Here is a 21667-nt window from a genome sequence, read left to right as displayed (position 1 = left end):
CTATTGATCCGAATAAGGGATATGACAACTCGTCGCCGTTATCCCAAGCTGCCCTTAATGGGCATGAAGCTATCGTCAAGTTGTTGCTTGAACATAATGCTATTGATCCAAATAAGGGATCGCCTTTATACGACGCTGCCCGCCACGAGCATGAAGCTATTGTCAAGTTGTTGCTTGAACAGGATGCCATTGATCCGAATAAGGGACGTTACAACTTGTCGCCGTTATACATACCTGCCAGGAAAGGATATGAAGCTATCGTCAAGCTATTACTTGAACACAATGCCATTGATCCGAATCAGGGACGTGGTAACTCATCGCCATTATATGAAGCTGTCTGTAACGGGCATGAAGCTATCGTCAAGCTGTTGCTTAAACAGGGTGCCATTGATCCAAATTTGGGGAATGGCTATGGCGAGACGCCGTTATATACAGCTGTTAAGAACGGGCATGAAGCTATCGTTAAGTTGTTGCTTAAAAAGGTTACTATTGATCAGACGCTGTTATATGCAGCCGCCGAGAACGGGTATGAAGCTGTCGTCAAATTACTACTTCCGTCAGAGGACACTTTCAATAGTGTTACAGATAAACTCCTCAAAGCTGTCCTGGTCACTGCGGTTGATAAAGGGCATCGGGGCATCGTCGAGCTACTCCTTTCTACAGAAGGTGTCTGGAAAAATGCTGCGAGCAATGTCGCCGGACATGCACTGATAAGGGCTGCGATTGGAGGGCATGAAGCCATCGTCAACGTATTGCTTGCTGAAGGTTTCACTGACTTGAATCACAATGATGCGTTTGGCCGTTCTGCGCTATGGCATGCGGCCGCAAAAGGACATGATGCTATCGTCAAACTGTTGCTCATGGAGGGCGGCGGTGACTTGAATCACCAGGACAAATGGGGCACCACTGCACTGGCGCATGCGGCCATGCTTGGACATACAACTACTGTCCAGCTGTTAGTGGCACAAGGGGGTATTGAGATAGACCGCGACGACATTTACGGTCAAACTCCATTATCGCGTGCAGCCGAGTTTAGAAGAGATGCTGTTGTCAGATTGCTGCTTGACAAGGATAGTATGAACCTGAATCATCAGGATCGCAACTCCCAGACGCCGTTGTCCCTGTCAGCCAGAAGGGGACATACCGCCGTTGTCAAGCTACTGTGTGAAAAAAGCGGGATATGGTTGAATCACCAAGATGTGAGTGGCCAGACGCCATTATCTCTGGCTTCTCAAGAGGGACATGTCGAAGTTGTCAAATTGCTGCTCGAAAGGCATGGGATCGACATACACCTTCCAGACCACCAAGGCCAGACGCCATTGTCACTGGCTCAAGCAGGGGGCCACGCCAATATCGTGGAACTTCTATCTACAATCTGACGCGCTTCTACTATCAGCCCCGTGGAAAGTTGACTTTTAACGGCTTGATGGACTCGACATTCCACAATCATATGAGTGCAATGAGATCGAATCATACACTTCTATGTATTGATCTCCCATGACTTCTTGATAAGGTGGCTACCAGAGGGGGGCATCTTTCACGGACCGCGGGAGGCGGTAGTTGCATCCAAGTGCTTTGCTGTTGGAGATAAAGCAAGAGTCAGCCACCTCCTACTCTTACCTCCCTTCCTTTGCATAGGTACTTCAGCTCATTATGCGTCCACTGAGACGTGTATTGGATGTGGCTAGCCCGAGGCATCCGCCTTCGCCGTACACAACCTCTACTCCTGGTCAATGATCAGTCCCTGTCACTCTTCTTCGCTTCAGCGGTCGCTTCCGTGGGAAAAAGAGCATGTATTATTACGAAAAGCTCGGGGAGGGTCCTCTCAGGGGTTTCGTACGAAAGGCCGTGAACGGAGTCGACTACGAAGCAGATCGCGTATGGAATCGGCCGCGTGGTGGAGGATCGCATACGGGGTCGGACACGGGGGGGAATCGCATACGGGGTCGGACACGGGGGGGAATCGCATACGGGGTCGGACACGGGGGGGAGGAGTGTCTACGGGGCTGGCTACAAGGGGAGGGCTCTCTACGGGGTGGTCTACTGGGGAAGTGGTTTTCTACAAGCTGGTCTATGGGGGGATGGTTGAGGGAGGGGATTCGCTAGGGGGTCGCTGAGGGGTCGCTGGGAAATCATGGAGGGTCGCTGAGGGCCGCTGGAAAATTACTGAGGTCGCTGGGGTCGCTGAGGTCGCTGAGGTCGCTGAGGTCGCTGAGGTCGCTGAGGTCGCTGAGTTTGGTAAAGACTGAATGTGGTCGGTGGGAGATCGCTGGAAGGGTCGCTGGGCAGAGGAAGATCGGATAGGGTCGGTCAGGGGATGGGGGAAACAAGAGAAGAAAGACAGAACAAAGCGGGAGGGTCTCCCTCCTTATATAGCCAGAGTCTTGCCATAGAGAAGAGCAGGGGTCTGTGAGATGAACAAGGCGTCGGAGACAAAAGTAAAGCATTGAGACTCGTCTACAGAGTTAAAAGCGTTGAGGCTTGTGAGGAAGGTGTCCGAGATTTACATTCTGAGATTTTCTCGGAGACTGAACTGACAGTGGGAATGTTTGTGTGAAGCTTCGGTAGTGAGAATCCTTCCGAGATTCACTTCCCTGTCAATGGATGATCTCCGATTGGTCTCGCGCATATTATTTACCCGCCGATTCAGTGAGGGGCAGATAAACCCGTGAGACAACTTCGAAAAGTCTCCTTCAATCACGCTGTTCTGTTGAATGTGTGTTGGGACTATGGGTAATTGCTTTTCAACGAGTCAACGGCGGTGTGGCATCTGCTACTTTGAGCTGGATGAAGAATGCGCCTCTTTGGTCGAGCCGTCGGTTCACAGAAGCTACACTTGGCGCAAGGATTCTCACATTCATGATGAGGAGCGATCGGAGTTACCAGACGAGCAACTGCCCTATCCATTACCCGAGGCCTGGCGAGAATTCCTCCGGATTGGAATCAAGGCGAAACTCAGCATATTCCAGGCATCTCGCCAACGTGGATGTTGTGGCTGCGAGTCTATTGTCAAGGCTATCGAGTCTGCCTGTGCAGATGATGGAGTGTTTTTGGACGGCAAATGCTGGGAGGAAGACGTGCAGATTACTTGGACGATGCCCTCTGGTCGCGATCGAGACTTGAGCAATCTCAAAATTGATCTCACGGTGAACACCAGCAAGAGAGAGGCGCCGGACCGCGGCTCGGAGCAATACCATATCTGGACAATATTGATTGATGTTGACAGAACGGATGACAACCGAAAGGAAGAGAATTGTAAGTTCTGCAAAGTTAATAGAGTTCGTTGAGACTCCGAGATTCTAATCTCGACCAGATCATCCGTTCGCTTACAAGTCTCCGGTGCCGTTCAACAACACGGGATCGGAAACTTCTCTGAGGAAAATCAGCGAGTGGCTTCACGAGTGCAACTCAATGCACGAATCCTGCATGGCTGGGCCAGCCGCACAATTGCCCAAAAGGGTCCTTGAAATGACGCCGGATTCGGAGAATAACATCAAAGTTCGCTTGGTTCAAGATGTGGGTGGGCAAGAGAGATATGTGTGTCTAAGCCACCGATGGGGAGCGTCGACACATCTCTGTCAAACAACTGTTGAGAGTCTGCCTTCGCATCTTGAGGAGATCCCCTGGAGTCTGTTACCAAAGACTTTTCAAGACTCCGCGAAAGTTGCCGTGTGGCTTGGTATCAAGTATCTCTGGATCGATTCGCTGTGCATCATTCAAGATAGCGCCGAGGACTGGAAAGAACAGGCAGCACAGATGTGTGAGATTTACACCGGCGGCTACGTGACCTTTGCGGCGGCATGGTCTGCCGATAGCGATGTCGGTCTTTTCAGGGAAAGTCCTTCATTCACGGTAGAACCTTCTGCAATTGTTGGGCAACACGGTGCCTCGTATCTCGTTCGAAGGGTCCCTGAACACACGACCTGGGACGTTGCAGGTGTGCTGAAGATGACCCCGGAGCTCCCCCTTCTGAGCAGAGCGTGGGTCTACCAGGAGCGTCTTCTTTCCCCGCGAATCGTTTACTTCACAAGATACGAAATCGCTTTCGAATGCGCAGGGAGCAGTCGGGACAAGATCTGCGAGTGTGAGCATATCCCTGGAGGGATCTGGGGAGGCGGTAGCAATGGCGCGGGTACTGGCGTAGGCGAACATACAGACTACCGCAAAGTGTATCATTCTGAAGGTCTCGCGGCGTCCAGTCTTGCCGAGATCAGAAAGTACTGGCACCAGATCGTGGCAGAATACTCTGGGCTGCGCATCTCGTTTACATCAGACCGGCTTCCTGCTCTTTCGGGTGTTGCCAGACAGTACGGAACAGCGCACTCCTCCGATCTAGGAAGATATGTGGCGGGAATGTGGGAAAATTGCTTCCCTTCTGAGCTTTTGTGGTACTGTGCTTCTCGGAACATCCACGACCGTCCTGATTTCTATTGCGGCCCGACGTGGTCTTGGATTTCGACGGGAAACATCATCACTTATGCGACGGGCTGCCCAAGGACGTATCCAGATGATCTGGAAATTCTCAGCATTCACTTTAAGCTAAATGGCCCAGACAAATTTGCGTCTATATCCGATGCGGTTATGGAGGTTCGAGGCTACTTGGCGGCGGGCACCTTGATAGAGGTGCATAATGCTTTGTCAGATACAAAGAGCATACGTTTCGAAGGCGTAGCCGGGAACTCTCTGCCCTTTCATCATGACTATCCTTTGATTCAGCCAGGTCCAAAGCATATCCCATTTGGAAGCCGGATCTTTTCTATGAAGACGGGCTTTGTGTGGGGAGGGCAGCATATATGCATGTTACTGCATCAAACGAACGTGGCAGAGGATACGTATGAGCGACTCGGTCTTGCCACGGAGGTGAGCAGAGCGGATCTCGACAGCTGGTTCGTTGACTTCAAAGATAAAAAGACATTCAAAATTATGTAGCTAGAAGGCGCTGAGGTTTGCATGCAGAACAGCAAGTGCTAGTTGTAAGAAGACGGAAATACCCGTCAATGGGCTCAGCTGAAGCTTGATGAGAGGAACATGAGCATCAGTGTTGTTTCTTTCTTATATATCGTATATACAAACGTCAGGGCAATATACCATCGTCTATACCTACCTATGTAGACGTATACTTGATGTTGAATGAGCCAGTCTGTTTAGTGAAATAGTCATCCGGGTTTTCCTCGTCTCCAAAAATCTTCAGCGCTCGCAGCAACACGGCGTAATTTCCTTCGGGCAGGATTGTCCCTTCTTGCGTCACACCATTGAAGGCCACCTGGTTGATCTGCGTGTTGAGCCACCTCACTGGATATCCATAAATACTACCAGCAATATCGACTCCTAAAACATTGGTGGTTTTTGCCGGCGTGGTACCCAGAGGGATGATGTCTGCTCGCAGCAGCGGGATACCGGCATCTGCTTCAATACCAAGAGCGGGATAGTCGATGGATGACGATGTCGAAGGCTGGCTGCCCACTGTAGGATAAGGGATCGTCCACGTATCGTTGTTAGGGGCCTCCTGAGGGAACCGGCCGGTAGTATGATAGATAAAGCTATAGCCTGGGTCTATGCTCCTAGAATCCTTCAGGCTTGCGGCAACTCCTAGATAAGGGACAACAAGACTTTCGCCATTGGAACCGCTCAGAGTAATGTACCCTCCATAGACGGGGAGATTTGACGCATTGAGCCCTTGAGGGGGGGTTACTTCGACAATGATTTTGACGGATTCCCCCGCTGGAACTGTGAGGTTTGTCTCCGAAAAGGTGAGGGTTGCTGTCGCATTGCTAGGGTTTGTAGACCTCGCCACTGTGGGTTGACCAGTCTTGTAAGTTTCTCGAGATAGAGACGGTACGTGGCCGATGGAGTAAGTCACAGCTTGTTCAGCCCCATTGCTAATCGTGAAAGCCGTGCTGTTAACAAAATGGTCTGTGTCGTTGAGAGATATGCTCGATACGCTGAGGGACGTGGTGGCATGAACCGCATCATATGCCTGGGCTAGGCCAGCGCCCTGTTGCGCTACGGGAGCCAATCCATCATAGAAGATGCCGGTGTAATAGTCATGGTATTTCGTCTGTTTTGCCGTAGATGAGACCAGACTCATAAGAGTTTTGGGGTCTTTGATGGATCTCGCCTCCATGATCAAGGCATAAATCGAAGCCATGAGCGGCGTGGCCATGGAAGTACCAGAGTCGACGTAATAGCCTCCCATCGACAACGGATAGGTAGAAAGGATTGAGCCTCCCGGCGTTGCGATACGCGGGTTCAGGTCCGCCTCCCATGTCGGGCCCCAGCTCGAAAAGTCATCTATATAGCCGCCATCCGAGTCATTGGGAAAGAATGCCGCGGTAGTGCCGGCAGATTGGGGCTCAACCATTGTCGCATACACTTCTGTACCGTTTCCTAATAAGTCTCGCCATTCCTGGCCTTGCTGTAGGGGAACCATCCCGGCGCCGAGTGTGTCGGGGGTAGTGGTGACGCTGTATAGGCTGGAAGCAGCGCAAGAAACGGGTTGTTAGCGCATCAATGAACCGACTTATTAAAGAAGAGGAGCATCTTACTTTGAGAAGTCATCATAGGGGCTGTAAAACATGATGTACTTTCCATTGTTCTGCAAAAGACTGTTGGCGATGACAGGGTCACTGCAGCCGCTCAACTCCACGAGAACAATCCTATCGCTGAGGTCTGCTGGCGCGTTCTCATTGAGAGGGCTACAGGCATTCCAGCTGCCATCTACCGTGGTATTCGGAGTGACAACCCATAGCGGTAGAGTGATGTTGGGAAACGCGGGAGTTCCGGGCACCCATACAAAGGAGGTCAGGTTGTCGGAAGAGCCATCCAAGCTGGTGAAGGCCTCAGTCCCTAGCAAGGGTGTCATGGTATTCTCTATCGATGCCACTGACATGACCCCTCTGCCATCTGCAGGACTGGCCGAGGTGAAGACGAAAGGGCCATTGTTGCCGTTTGCGATGACACAAGGAACACCAGCGTCAATGATTCGAGAGACAGCAACTGATAGAGGATCCTCTTTCCAGCCGGAGATGGTTCCGATAGAAAGCGAAATGATGTCTGATCCGTCTTCATACGCCTCGTTGAATGCGGCAATAAGCACATCGTTGGAAGAAATGCCCTCGCAGTTCAGCGCCCTGTACATGCCCAAGTTTGCGCCATATGCAGCACCGATAAAGCCCAGGGGGTTCTGCTGAGCGGCGATAATACCAGAAACATGCGTTCCATGGCCGAGGCAGTCTTGAGGATCAGGATCGGGAACGGGTGTGTTTGTGCCGTTGAAGTTGTCGCCAATGAGGTCCGTTCCATAGCTGACGATACAGCCTTCACCAAAGCAGCCTCCTAGAGCAGGGTGGTTGTAGTCGACCCCCGAGTCAACGATGCCGATGCGGATGCCTTTCCCGGTGAAGCCTTCTTCATGGAGTTTGTCGACTTGGGTCAAAACATGTGGCGCATATCCATCAGTGCCATTGTCTGCCGTTGTTCTTGCGAAATGCTTGGATGAATTGTCGAAGTTGCCGATATGGTTGTTTCCAGATGTACGCTTGCCACTGGCTAAGTTCTGGAAGTAACGGACGGGCCAGACATTCTTGACGGAAGTGAGTGATGCGATCTTGGTCGAGGCGTGATTGGGGTCCAAGTCAATCGCGTCTAGCTGAATAGAAGCTCCTTTGAACAATGAGTACGATAGGTTCATTCGTTTGGTAGCCGGGAGACCGCGTGAGTGAAGATCGCTAAAGAGCGAAGCCTCATTCTCCTGTTGAGGCGCATTAGTTCACTTTTACGGCCTTGAGAAAGCAATTCCTCATTTGCATCCTAATCAAACTTACATGGCCATCTTCATACTCAATAATGTAGGCACCCCGAACGTAACCCCAATTGCCTCCAGTCTGAGGCTCATCAACACCAGATCTCAGAGCATTCGCACGGGCTGTTCCTGTAATCAAGCAGCCCAAAATGGGCAGCAGACGGAGATATGCCACCATTCTGATCTTCAGAGAGACGGCAAATTGCCTCTTAATTTGCGCACAGCATAAGAGGAAGCATGTTTCCAGCATCCATCTTATATGTAGCCCTGATAGCACCTCATGTCCTGTTTCGCCTGCCAAGTTGGGCGCGTCTCATCCGATTTTCTCCCCGCATGCTGGGATGGTCAACTTCCGAGCTTCCATATTCGATCATGGATGGAACAGGATCTTTCTGACCGTCGCTTATCGAGGCATGAGGAATAGTTATGAACGGCGAATGCTGTTGCCGTCTTCCGGAACTAGTATACTAATTATTGACTATCTACCAATTCGAGCTTTTGTTTCTATGTTGTTCGTGCGAACAGATCATGATAGTCAAGGAACGATACGAATTTCAGTGGCTCCTATTGCTGACTGGAACGTAATAGCTCTGGATTGCCACTCACACAAAAAGACATGTCAATTGCTTCCCGACGCAGAAGGAATTGTATTCGAACTATGTAAGTCGTTAAGCTACAGTGTCAAAGGTGGTGCTCTGCAATAATAACCTCTTTAAATAATCACTTGATCTGTCTGTGGTGCATCATACAGAACTTTTCGCTGACTATGTCAAGTACAGCTCGGGTGCGATGCATAATCTTGAAGTAAGCAGCAGCTGCCTTAAGTAGAAGCCTTAAATTGCGACACTATTGTGAATTCTTTGACACTATAGGGGTGGAATAGAGGACTTGTTGTTTACACAATGGATCCCACCCAGGCCTATAGGTACTTAGGCCGTGTAATAGAGCGATATCGGGTGAAGTGCCGTTCAACAGGAGGAAACTCACAATACTATACTTTCTGTCAATTAAGGAAGGTTTTGTCCACCCATTCAAGCAATCGTAAGCGACAAAGGAACAGGAAAATCTCCGACTCGGACAGTAAATGAACATGTGTATCATCTCCTCGCCCCTGCACTCAGCCATGCGGAAAGTCAAATCGCAAGTCGCCGAGAGAAAACTCATTAAGTCTTCATGATAGGATGATACTTTGGTAAGCTCTTGTAGGTTAGACGTGAAATAAAGCTCCAGATACACTCCGCGGCGCGCGCTTGATGGCGACTTTTCTGCTTCGGCTTAAACTCACTCTGAACGCTCAATCGCGGGCGTGTTATGCATTTCCCTCGGCAACCTACCCTGCAATACAATAACTGATACAGAATCCAGATCTTCGCTCGATTTCGACTTTAGTCATGGACCTTGATAATAAACAAACAGTACATATCCTGACTGTAGCAAGGGTAGAAGCTACTCTATGATTGGAAGCTCTGTAGTGCATTCGCTACGTTGTGGACAGGGCATAGAAACCCAGTATGAGGCGAGCTCATTGACTCGGCAGGTGAGGGCGACCTCAGAAGCCTCAATTCGACCCCTTTATCAGGAGATTTGCAGGAATCAAGCTTCGACCAAGAAGAATAAACAAAATAACTATATCCAGTCAATTAGATTTTTGACTGGGTAACGGGTAAGGCCTATTCTACTGTTTCCTTCGGCGAATTTAAGCGTTGGGCTTCGTCGAGATTACAGTCTCCCTATAATCCGTTAAACTCAAGGAGACGAGCAAAAGTCTCAGCACCTACATATGTTGCTGACTTCGTTATCACGATAGCAGCGATCAAATTTACTCTAAGAACGCTTCGGCGCTTGAAAGCTTTAGTCAATGTATACAGTTAAACATATCTCCGACGACTGCAATCATCCAGAGAAAAAGCGAAACAAGTTGAAATCAAGCTCCTCCCTTTCCGACGCAGGCTTACTAGGAGCTCCTGGCTTACATGGAATCTTTCCAAACAAGTACTTTCCTCGCTTGTGTCTCGCAAAAAAAATCTCAGGTGTCTCGAACGTCTTCATACGAAGGTCCCTTGCGGTAAGATCCGCGGCTCTCATCCGAAGCTCCCTCAATTCAGTGGACTCTCCTTGGTGGTTAGTCATTTCGAGGTGAATATAGTAGAACTTTTGATCGGCCCTCATCTCTGGTTGTCCTGGTTTTGGCGCCTTATACTCGAGAAGTGTAGCAGCGCAAAATCCCCTCAATTTGCTGGTCAAGCTGACGGTGTGTCTATCGGCGTTCCAGAGCACCCATCGTTCGTCTGGAAGCGAGCCTGTTTTCGGACTGAGGCGGAAGGTATAGCGAAAGTCATTGGGAAAGTCATAATTTGACGGCGGCGCGTAGGCGGGCAGAATGTCAAACTTTGTGACAGATTCCTCATCGTAGCCGAGCCTTACCACTGCGCGGTCACTATCCTCGATGAAGATAAGATATAGGCGCTGGTCCAGTCGAACTTTATTCGTGATGGAAGCCTGGATGGCCTTGGAGAAGAAGCCAATGTTGAGCCAACCACAGATCTCGTTAAGCATCTTCTCATTGATCCGAGAGCCTCTGGCTGCTTCATTGAGGTTGTGACCATAGTTGCTGTGCTGAGTTGGTAACTAATTGGAGGCTGGAGTGTAAAATGTAGTGTAAGGACGATGAACTCACTGAATAGCAACCGCCGTATCGAGGTCTTTATACGGCATGATCACGGGCGACCCGCTGAAACCTTTGTTTGTGTCGAGTTTATATTCAAGCTGATCAGGCATGCAATCAACGCATATGCCGTTACTCATAGTTTGTTCATAGCCGTCGTCAGACTCTTTTATACCATAGAGGACGAGCGAGCTGTGGAGAAGATCATCGTGGCCACGCTTCAGAGCAAACCCGAAACCCCAATAAGGACGATTCGGATTCTTTGGGACCAAGATGACGCCGTAATCGTCCTCTTCTTGCATTTTCTTCGCGTACGCTGCAGAGACGTAGATTGCGGATGCCTTGAGATATGGTTTATCTGGAGACTCCGAGGATATCTTTAGGTCCTCTCGCTTCACGCCGACGAGATTATGGCCAGCAGTCAAGATCACATAATTTGTCGGATGTGGCATATTAACATAGAAACCGGTTCCTTCCCTTTCCTCTCCTGTTCGCACCCAGGTATTAGATGTGAAATCCCGTTCGATATCTCATAGGTATGTAATGACGAACCGTCTTGTTTGAACTGAAGCTTCACCACCCACTTGTCCCGATCCTTAGTGCTGGAGGTCCTCGTTCCTTCGTCTTCTTCATCATCAGTGGAATCGTCATCCCGGCCAGGGTCCATGTTTGCATCGTCAAGCTGGGGGCGAGAGTCATCTTCTTCATCTTCCAGGCCCATTATGCTTCGCTATGATGTAAATGGTCAATCGATTTGCTCATCAAGTGTCAAAATTGAGGCTGTGAATTTTGAAAGCGGCTCTTGAAGCTAAATGAGGCTGACGACAATTTGTGTCGGCTTTGGGCATCAACGGGAGAGGCCAGGCGTGGTCAGGTTAAGGTGGGTGGACGCCTAAGCCTTGGGTATGCATGCAGCATAAAAGTTTGCTCATCACCGACACGACGTGTGGCTGAACCAATGCATATTGAGGCTGTGTTATGTATGTATGGCCACGTATTATTCGGATCAAGTTGAGGCTTAACATGAAGACGTGGTGGCAGCTGCTTCATGTGTTACTGGTTTGTAAGGCGGATTCTTTACACAGCGATGAACGACTTTTGCCAGCGTGTACACCGATATGCATCTAATTTATCAGTGAGAGTATGCTGTCTTTCTTTACGGCGCCCAACTTGATTGGTTTAAGTTACGAAGAAGCCGTTGGAATATCTGCGGCCCTGTTCATCTTGCATATATGGTACTCAAGGATCAACCCTGCCCAACTTTACATATTTACAAGCATTCCCATGTCTCTTTGTGACACTTTTTGAATCTCTTGACCTGTCATAATCCATCTCTTGGCTTTTATTTGCTGCTTCAACATAACTACTGCCTTCAGAAGGTGCCTGAATAGCAATAGGCCCAAGAGTGTCTTCAAGATTCTGCGCCATTCGACTCACCATCACCAATCACCTCACATCATCCACGTCGCAATGTCAGCAGCCAATGACATTGCAATGCCTCCAATAGCCCTCACTCATGGGGACTACAGTGTGGGATGGATCTGCGCTCTCCCGAAAGAGCAAGCAGCAGCCCGGGCAATGCTGGATGCAGAACATGACCCCCTCCCGGCGCTCGACCGCGACCAGAACACTTACATCTTGGGATCTATTCGCGATCACAACGTTGTGATAGCCTGTCTTCCCGAGATCGGCACCAATCCGGCAGCAAACCTTCTCACACAGATGATCAACACCTTTCCATCAATAAGATTTTGCCTTATGGTCGGCATTGGAGGGGGGGTCCCTCCCCAGGTGCGGCTTGGAGACATTGTCGTTAGCAAGCCAATTGGAACCTTCTCTGGAGTTGTTCAGTGGGATTCCGGGAAGTCAGAAAAAGATCAATTCGAGCGAACGGGTGCATTAGATCGCCCCCCCAGGGTGTTATTGGGGGCCATTGCGAAATTGCAAACGGCTCACGAGATGCATGGGACACGTATACCCGACTACATGAAGGAGATGGCAGCCAAATACCCAAAGATGGTGGACAAATATATGTGGTCTCCTCGCCTCAAAGATCCTATGTTGGAACCTAAAATACCACGGAAAAATCATGGTCTCTGGACAAGCATCGCTCTGGTCATCTACGAGATGCTTCTTGTTCTGCTCAGACTACTGTCAGGTCGCTACGAGCCTGAAGGGAAAGGAATGCCCACCAAGTCGGATCTCGACAATGACGGCGAGCAACCCAGAGAGACGGAAATTCACTATGGCTTGATTGCGTCCGGAAACCAAGTTGTCAAGAACAGTGATATGCGAGATCGGATCAACAGGGACCTGGGAGGCAAGGTTCTATGTCTTGAGATGGAAGCAGCGGGTTTGATGAACAACTTCCCATGCATTGTCATAAGGGGAATATGCGACTATGCGGACGCTCAGAAGAACAAGGACTGGCAGGAATATGCTGCAGCTTTGGCAGCGGCATTCACAAAGGAGCTTCTTCAACATGTGCGGTCGGCGGATGTTTCCAAAGAGCGTCCTATCAAGGATATCACAGGTAAATTACAGCAAGGTTAGCTATTTCCAGTCTTCGTTGAGTAGAGAGTCTTTCGTCTAATAGCGGACTTCATACAGTTTATGATGTTGCAAAGGATACTTATTCGAAAGTGGAACGTATTGAAAACCATGTTGAGTCATATATCCAGGACATTGAAGTGAGCGAGATCCTCGACTGGCTCACAACCGCCAACCACGGCCACCAACATACAAAGAATAGGGCGACTTACAGCAAAGGCACTTGCCAGTGGATCTTCCAAACAGAAGAGTTGCAAAACTGGCTGGACGGAGGCAGTAGGACTCTGCTCTGTCAAGGAATGCCGGGATCCGGCAAAACAATCATCACCTCGGTAGTTGTCGACCATCTGACGACTCGATTTATGGGCGACTCCACCATCGGCATAGCCTACCTCTATTGCATTTACAACAATCAAAAGCCTCTGACAACTGAGCAACTACTCGCAAGCATTCTCAGGCAACTGGCTCACGGATGTCTTCAATTTCCAGAAAGCACCAGAGAGCTGTATGTACAACACAAAGCCAAAGGGACTCGCCCATCCAAGGAGCAGCTTTTGACACACATCAAAGCCGTGGCAAAGGTGTACTCGAAAGTTTATATCGCCATCGATGCAATTGACGAGTGTCATTTACCTTTTGTACGCTATTCCCTTTGTGCGCTCTTCAAGCTTCAAAAACGCTGCAACATCAATATTTTTGCAACATCAAGGGTCATTCCAGAGATTGAACAATGGTTTACTGAAGCTCAAAGTTCATTTCTCGAAATCCGAGCTCGGCCGGATGACGTCGCTAAGTACCTGGAAGCCGAAATGCAAGACGCGTCGACAAACGTTATCAGGTACAATCCAACGATACAAGGAGAAATCAAAGCAGAGGTATCCAAAGCCGCAGATGGGATGTAAGTATTCTTTCCTTTGGACTGCTACCAGTGACGGATAAAGCCGGCTAAGTGGTATGTGTACTGACAGGAATCCATGATAGGTTTCTCCTAGCACGTCTTTATATGGAATTGCTTCGAGATGAGACAACCGTCTACGGAATCCGGGCCCAGCTACGGAGTTTCAAGGATGACGCCGAGGTTCGGAGCGACGAGGTGCTGACGAAGGCATACCAGCGCGTCTTTGAAAGGATAGAGAAACAAAAGTCCAGAATCAAGGACCTTGCTACCAAGGTCCTCTTATGGCTCACATTTGCCAAAAGGGAACTGACCACCTCCGAGCTCCAGCACGGTGTGGCAACAGACAAAGGCATGGACACAATAGGGGAAGATTATCTCCCCCATCTTGATGACATTGGCCGAGCTTGTTTTGGGTTGGTGACGTTTGATGAGAAGAGCGGCATCATTCAATTGGTGCACTACACTGCATACGAATTCCTTGTCAGCGTACAGACGAGCTGGTTCCCCGAGGCTGAATCTGCTCTATTCGGAGCCTGCATTACCTACCTCTCGTTTACAGATTTTGAAAGCGGATTCTGCGAGACAGATGAAGAGTTCGAAGAACGACAGAAAAGCTTCCCACTCTGCAACTATGCTGCTAGCCATTGGGGGGATCATCTTCCGAAGGATGCGAAACCCAGCAAGGAGCTTCTACAGTTCCTTAGCAATGCAGCAAAGGTTGAATCATCGATACAGGCGCAACATGCTGTGAAGCATTACTCGTCTCACTCGAATTACAGCCAGGAGGTGCCGCGAGACGTGAACGGACTTCATCTGGCAGCATATTTTGGTCTTACTGGAGTAACAACCGTTCTGCTTGAGGACAGACAAAGATATGGATGCAGCCCCAATTCACACGACAGCGACCATCAGACGCCCTTATCGTGGGCAGCTCGAAATGGCCACGAAGAAGTTGTCAACCTGCTACTAGACTCAAACGCTGCGCTTGAAGTGAGAGACAAGGAGCAGGGCGCCACGCCACTGATCTGGGCTGCGCGCAATGGTCATGGAAAAGTTGTTCATCTCCTTCTCGAAAGAGGCAGCGAGCTGAATGCGAGAGATCATCTCGAGAGAACACCGCTGTCGCTAGCCGCTTATTACAAGCACGAATCAATTATTCAGTTTCTCCTGGAAAGAGGAGGCGTTATCCACCCGAACGATGAGGCTGGCAAGGTGAAGCTGCTTGCAACTCGCCTGGAACATCATAAGGTATTTGGGATGCTTTTTGGGCATGAGCAACAGCTCGAATCGGGAGGCAATGGGAAGAACGAGATGATCCCTTATACCGCTGAGAATCGTTCAGAGATGACTTTGCAGAGATTGCTCAATGGTGACGACGACATCGGTGAGGTCGATCAACAGGGTCGAACGCTGCTCTCAAGAGCCGCTGAAAGCGGAGATGAGCAAGTCGTCGAGATGCTGATCAAGACTGGGAAAGCGGACATCAACGCCAGGGATCAACAACACGGGGAAACGCCCTTGATACGGGCCGCCAGAAACGGACATGAATCCATTGTCAAGCTGCTTCTCGACGCGGGTGCGGATGTCAACGTACAGGAACAAAAAGAAGGAGAAACAGCTCTGACTCTGTCCATTGAGAACAGACATGAGGCAACTATTCGAGCGCTCTTAGACAAAGGCGCCGATGTCAACAACAGGGATCACACAAACCACACGCCTCTCCACACAGCAAGTTGGCAAGGCAGCGTGCCGGTGATGCAGATGCTGCTTGACAGAGGCGTCGATGTGAATGCCAGGAATGACGACGGCCAGTCTCCCATCTTCAGCGCCTGTGCCTTTGGTCATTTCGAAATGGTCAGAATGCTGCTCGAGGCAGGCGCCGATATCGAAGCCAGAGACAGAGAAGCTCGCACGCCGTTATTCTTTGCAGCAGCTCTGGGTCACGCAGATATTGTAGAGTGGCTTCTAGAGAAGAGGGCTAATGTCCACGCACGCAACAAAGATGGACGGACAGCGATATTTGCCGCAATCGGGTCCGGGGAGACAAAGGTTGTGGATCTGCTCTTGAATGCAAGCCATATTGATGATGTTCACAAGGCGGATGAAGAGGGGGTGAGGCCAATTGATTGGGCTGAAGAGAGAGGGCATAAGGATATCGTACGATTACTTCGTCGTCGGGCAACGATTTAGATCATGGTATGATTAATATCCTCTCGAACTAGTAGTAAAGATATTTCCATGGGGCTGATTCCTCCATAACAATTCATCCATCCAAATTGCTCTTTCCGCCCAGATTCAGGCCGAAAGGGTTTCCAGCCTAGAGGTCATACAGTTACTCACTCCTCTTTATCAGCCTTAATAATTGGCTCCATCAACAGTTCCAGGAGCTATACGACATGTCAGCACCCAGAGTAGTTCAAGAAGGGTAAAGAAAAGAAGATAGTGACTGACCCATTGTTCAAGGCGATGCTCATTGTGTCGGAGATCCTTGAACTCATCATCCAGTTGTCCTAATCACACAAATCAGTCAAAATCCAATGCCGGGTAGCGAATAATGAGAAAGCAAGCGGCATCTGAAATGGGGGGCTCCTTACGTGTAGTGCAGTATAAAACCTTCTCCAAGTCGGATTCTTTAGCAAGGCTCTTGATAAACTCTTTTGCGGCTGCATCCTGTCCAATCTGGCTGATTTGAAAGCGGACAACTATAAAGCTATGTCAGACGTGATTGCTTCAGTAGACGAAATTGTCTTACCAGTTCTGTCAAAACCATTCTGCTCCAGAAATTGACCACACTCCAAAATAACCGTTTTCAGCGTATCATGCGTCTCACTGCTTCCAGGAGGCCCCAGAGGACAGCCATCAGTCAAGATGGAAATGAGAACCGGACGATCAAATCTGCCCTCCCTTATCGGTCGATAAACTATCTCTTCGAGAATTTTTGTCCTGCAGTTCGTTCCGATCTCAGTTGGACCGGTGTATGTGACAATATTCATGAGTATATCGTTGACCTTCTCTGGAAGAGGCTTTGACATGAAGTCCTGGGTTGGATAGTTGATGAGTCGCAACTCGATGCCGGTATCGTCAGGAACAAGCCTCGTGGTGAGACTGGTGATCCGTTCACTCAAGTCTGCCTGCAGCTGTATCCGGTTGTCTCTCTTCATTGAACGGCTATCGTCTATACAGGAGACAATAGTTAGTTAGTGTAATATGAAACGAGAATTCAACAATAACTCAAATGAGGATCAAACTATTAACGTACCGCAGTACAGCACAGGTTGAAAGAGTGCAAGACTGATCAAGTCTGTAGTACGAACAGTCTTTTTCGGCTTATCTTCCAAGTCAACGGCCTTTTTGATGACTTTATCGAGGAAGTCCTCCTTTCCCTTCTTGAAGAAGTGGTCTAGATGGGCCTTTTTGATGTACTTGCTCATTTCTTCCTTGAAATTTCTTGCAGTGTTTTCCTTTTCAATCTTCTTCAGGACATGCTAAGTAGTTTATTAGTATATAACCTCGTCTATAAGCGCAAAAAAAGGTATCTTACCGGTGGGATCTTTGTTTTGAACAGATCACCAATACCGCTGATCCTGAATCTTTTCTTGATAGCTCTTTTCTTGACAGCTCCTGAAGCACCTATCACAGCCATACTCACCCCGGCAACAGTCCTCATAAGAGGTTGTTTGTTTGCCCATGCGAATACAAACATGATGAGTGATACAAGCAAAAGGAGGTCTTTGATGTGGCTACGCTTCCACTCCTGGGGAGACAAAATAGCCAATATCTTTTTGTCATTTCGCGCAGTGGCCACGGACTTGGCTGACTCCCCCCTATCGTTCTTGGCATTTGGATCAGCACCGGCATCCACGAGAGCTTCCATCACATAGAGGTCATCTTCACTCCTGTACCGCTTGACGAGGGCATGCAAAGGAGTCGACTTATTGGTAAGATCCGAAGCTATGTTCACAGCAGCTTTGTGTGCAAGAAGCATTCCGACAATGCTGCCAATGTCCCCCTTTGTTCGGGCTGCTGCGATCCAGAGCGGCGGATAGGACTCGGGGACGCCATCGGGATTCGCCTTATTGGCGAGAAGAAGTTTGACTGCGTCTCTGTTGCCCTGGAAGACGGCCGCACCGAGCGGGGTGAAGAGAGTTTCTTTGTCGACTGCGTCTATTTCCTTTTCTCTGCCGATAAGATCCTTCTGCTTGAGAAGCCCATCGAACGCGAGGTCATATATGGAATACATCACGTAAGATGATTGTGCCAGGCAGTAGCAGACATGAATATGGAAGAAGAGCAGCCTATTGACCTGATAATTCTCAAGGCCGACCCTTATGACGAGGAAGCCGTTATATATGCGCCCAACTTGGTTTAATACATCCCTACACGGCGACACCATCTATAGGAATCTAAGTCTCAAGTCTCGTCATCACGGAAGATAACGGCAATCTCAGCCAAGGCTGGAGCTTTAGTGCGGCTCCTTGTCTAGAATGCAGTCTGTTCGTGCCCGATCGTCACCGACGCCTTAGACGCCAGTAGAATATCGGGCATTTGGGTATTCGAGGCTACGTCTTGGTACTGCACAGTAGCCCAGAAAAAGGATTTCGGTGTCAGATGATTGATAGACGGAGCCGACAGCCTGGATCAACTGCGTCACCGGCGGCCTGGGCTCGGTATCGTGTCGGCTGCTGATACCTGATGCGTGAGATGGTTGGCCATAATCGCATTGTCTGTCGAGCCGTATCAGGAATATTGACCAATGCCTTGTTCTCCATTTCAGCCGCATCGCAGTTTTTGACCAATATGTCGTTCTGATTTGAGCCGCATGATGCAATCGGTTACGAGGCGTAAGAAGCGTCCAGTACCAGACCAGCAACTTATACTCAGTATGCTCTTTCAATTGCTTACGGATCCAGGAAATGCACTTCTGCCCCTTGTCCGAGAGGACTCTCGTTGCCCAAAGTGGATATCATGGCTCCAAGAGCCAACAAGATGCAGCCAATCACCGGTTGAGCGCATGAGTTGGGCATCTGCATGAGTGCCTCGAGATTGCTCGCAAACGTTCGGACTGCTCTTCCTGTTCCAGAACTTGCTTCCTATTCTTGAGTCCTATCAAGCTCTTTGAACGGATATCGTTACAATGACCGCAAATCATCGCTTGTCGGCAATCTCCTATTCTGGCCAATCCACGGCATCGGCTTTCATGAGAAAAGATGAGGGGTAATCTGCTTTGACGACCAGATCAAGCAGGGCAGAGGCTGTCTCTACCTCCTCTTCCCTTTCCCGCCCTTTCCTCCTCCTGTGGCATTGCCCACTGCAGTCGATGCGGATTTGATAACAGGCCTGTTGTTCTCTCTGTCCGACGCAGGTTCAAACACACCATCGACAATTCTGCCCATTACCATGGGCTTTCCTTTGCTATCGATACACACTAGCTCCTCTGGCTCCCCCTCTTGCTTCTTAGTTAGAGCGAAGAGGTATAGTTCCGGCTCATCACGCGGCTCATTTCCTGCCTCGTCCCGTTTCCCATCCTCTATCTTATCCTGCACGCGGACAGTGAAGTTTGCGACACGACTGTTCGTAAAATTTGTACCCGAAAGAGGGTTGTCTGTTGGCTTGTTAGAAGATAGCAGCTCGTAACGGGGCAGAAAATTGCTGGGAGGGGCAAACCGCTGTTGATATTGGGCGCAGTCCTTATGCCCATCTGATGGATATAACCATCCCAGTTCACGTAGCTCAAGTGAACGACATTTTCCTGGACCTGGGCAAAATGAGGGCTTCCCGGTACAGAATTCGCAGAAAGAGGGCGAAGGAACCTCCAGCGTCCATCCTTCTTGACCCGGATGCCTCGAATATAGCCTCTCACATCCTCGAAGAACACCACACTGTCACCACCATAAACGCATCCACTGAGTCTGCCCGATTGATGTACTAGAATCTCTTCATTTCCGCTGAGATGAACTTCGTGCCACTCGTCTTCCACCAGCGTGAAAAGCCTGAGCGCATTATTCTCCCCGATGCAGAATACGGACCGCTACAGCACTGATCAGATCCGCTCGAGCCAATTTCTGTGAGACGCCTCTGAAGCTCACTGTATCTTCATGCACGGAATAAACAGCTGGCGAATTAGTCCTGATATTTGACGCGATGAAGGTCTCACTAGCAAGTTGGGATTCGACCCAGCGTTGTTCGCTCAGTTCGTTGCTCTCTTCCACGACGACATAACAGCTGGCATCGCTGTCTTCGGGGATGAACCCGCCGGCGGCATGCAAAATTCTCAGAATGCTTTTAACCGAGGGGGCCATGTTCGCCGCCAGATGTTGGGATTGGAGGCAGCTTGTAAGTTCAAAAAGCTGTAGATTGTGCAGATGATAAATGAGATAAAAGGCTCAATCAGCTGTGATTCGCCAGAACTCCCCACGAAGATGCCGAGTTTATGGGTATTTGAGCCTATTACTAGTAAGGCCGTGGAGTAAAGCTGTACGGCGCCGAAATCACAGACTGCGGTGAAAGAGCCATATCAACGTGTTGGGTGGGGAATCACAGATGCAGCTATCAAAGCAAGAGAATATATACAGCCCGCATCCCTTTGCTGAAGCCTGGCCTAATATCATCTCTGCACAAACATAGAAGGACGTGTTCTCGGACAGAACAAGGCCGCATGCTCACTAGCGACTACAAGCATCTTCAGAGATACGCGTCGAATATAAAAACATTTGCATCAATATGATGGACAAGCCTGTGCCAGTGAAACGCCGGCGGGCCCTTGGGCTCCCATGTGATAACTCGTGCTTATCCAGGCGAACCAGAAGAGGCCAAGCTATCGTGAATACGGCTGGCTATCTCTGCCGTCTCTCAACATTGAATCTGAAGCTTCTAATAGTAACCATGGCAAAGTCTTGATCCCAAAACTAAGTACCAACAAGAGAGAACTCGCATCATCAGCATCATACCATTGAAGCCAGTTGAAAGGCACAGAAAAAGCCCTTCACAAACGGCTGATGGACTGAAGTGTCTAGATGAAGGTCACTTCTTGATTCCCTTCTAGCGCCTCGCTTAGCGGCTGTAGAAGCGCTAGAACAATAATCCCGGCGGCCCGAGATCCCGCTAAAGCTGGGGCTTTTTTGGCGCACGGGCCGCCTGAAAATGAGGAAGTCGCTGGCAGATCCCCAGATCCTTTTGGTCGGACTTTCCTCCTCTCGAGCTCGGGAAATACGCATGAGACGGCACTTTTATGTAAGCAGGGGCACCGATATCTCGGCTTTTGATATGCGAAGCATGACGCTTTGGTGTGTTGATGGAGATTCAGAAATCGACAGCTGCCGTTGAGCATTGAAGCATTGAGATATGGTGTTTGGCTCATGAAGGCATGCCCTCATTTGTGCGTTTATCCATAATCCCCGAGCTGCAGTAGGCAAGTCGTTAGTGGCAATCTGCTTCTTATACAAGGTCAATATACATCTCTGCAGCATTGCATGCTTTACCAACTCCGACAACTATTGGTATTTTGATCGTTCTGGGTGGTTTTCTACGCCAGTAGTTTACGCGTAACTGACGACTCTTGATCTTGGTTGACACAACGTAAGCAGGAGAATTGCCGAAATAGGAAATCGATATAAATCCCGAGCCTCTCTACGCCGCATGATACGATCTTTTCGAGCCCGGCTCAAAGATGCCGATCAAATGGATAAGGGGCATATTCTTTACGGGACGCTCAAACAGTTCAGGGCTTTCCTTGTAAGAGAGTCACACAGGCTAC

General features: G+C 49.4%; 7 protein-coding genes across 7 annotated transcripts in view; 3 read left to right on the top strand and 4 right to left on the bottom strand.

The window, feature by feature from the left end:
* The window catches only part of BBK36DRAFT_1122447 (hypothetical protein), a gene marked incomplete at both ends in the record, with an annotated part of 5284 nt that extends 3905 nt beyond the window's left edge, over positions 1-1379 (top strand). The window contains one exon of the mRNA XM_024890943.1: positions 1055-1379. Coding sequence (XP_024748803.1) covers positions 1055-1379 — 325 coding nt within the window. The remainder of the gene's footprint in view (positions 1-1054) is intronic.
* A 1350-nt stretch (positions 1380-2729) lies between these two features.
* On the top strand, positions 2730-4929 carry BBK36DRAFT_1205570 (HET-domain-containing protein; the record flags this gene model as incomplete). Its single annotated transcript, XM_024897363.1, has 2 exons — positions 2730-3255; positions 3314-4929. The coding sequence occupies 2 exons, from the start codon at positions 2730-2732 to the stop codon at positions 4927-4929; spliced, it is 2142 nt and encodes a 713-aa protein (XP_024748802.1).
* Positions 4930-5104: 175 nt separating this feature from the next.
* Positions 5105-7690, bottom strand: BBK36DRAFT_1121601 (subtilisin-like protein; the record flags this gene model as incomplete). Its single annotated transcript, XM_024890842.1, has 2 exons — positions 5105-6473; positions 6546-7690. 2 exons carry the CDS (start codon positions 7688-7690, stop codon positions 5105-5107), a joined length of 2514 nt encoding a protein of 837 aa, XP_024748801.1.
* Positions 7691-9694: 2004 nt separating this feature from the next.
* On the bottom strand, positions 9695-11187 carry BBK36DRAFT_1170207 (hypothetical protein; the record flags this gene model as incomplete). The annotated part of the gene is made up of 3 exons (XM_024895415.1): positions 9695-10412; positions 10479-10953; positions 11019-11187. The coding sequence occupies 3 exons, from the start codon at positions 11185-11187 to the stop codon at positions 9695-9697; spliced, it is 1362 nt and encodes a 453-aa protein (XP_024748800.1).
* Positions 11188-11936: 749 nt separating this feature from the next.
* BBK36DRAFT_1121899 (purine and uridine phosphorylase) lies at positions 11937-13019 on the top strand (the record flags this gene model as incomplete). The annotated part of the gene is made up of 2 exons (XM_024890881.1): positions 11937-12526; positions 12614-13019. The coding sequence occupies 2 exons, from the start codon at positions 11937-11939 to the stop codon at positions 13017-13019; spliced, it is 996 nt and encodes a 331-aa protein (XP_024748799.1).
* A 3597-nt stretch (positions 13020-16616) lies between these two features.
* On the bottom strand, positions 16617-18154 carry BBK36DRAFT_1205558 (ankyrin; the record flags this gene model as incomplete). Its single annotated transcript, XM_024897362.1, has 3 exons — positions 16617-17089; positions 17174-17399; positions 17456-18154. The coding sequence occupies 3 exons, from the start codon at positions 18152-18154 to the stop codon at positions 16617-16619; spliced, it is 1398 nt and encodes a 465-aa protein (XP_024748798.1).
* Positions 18155-19172: 1018 nt separating this feature from the next.
* Positions 19173-20213, bottom strand: BBK36DRAFT_21264 (hypothetical protein; the record flags this gene model as incomplete). The annotated part of the gene is made up of 3 exons (XM_024897912.1): positions 19173-19516; positions 19579-19942; positions 20001-20213. The coding sequence occupies 3 exons, from the start codon at positions 20211-20213 to the stop codon at positions 19173-19175; spliced, it is 921 nt and encodes a 306-aa protein (XP_024748797.1).
* Between the last annotated feature and the right edge of the window lie 1454 nt (positions 20214-21667).

The sequence above is a fragment of the Trichoderma citrinoviride genome, assembly GCF_003025115.1.
Source record: "Trichoderma citrinoviride strain TUCIM 6016 unplaced genomic scaffold BBK36scaffold_9, whole genome shotgun sequence".
NCBI classification, from domain to species: Eukaryota; Fungi; Ascomycota; class Sordariomycetes; order Hypocreales; family Hypocreaceae; genus Trichoderma; species Trichoderma citrinoviride.
Note: the sequence above shows the minus strand (reverse complement) of the source record. Positions and strands in the feature narration are given on the sequence as shown.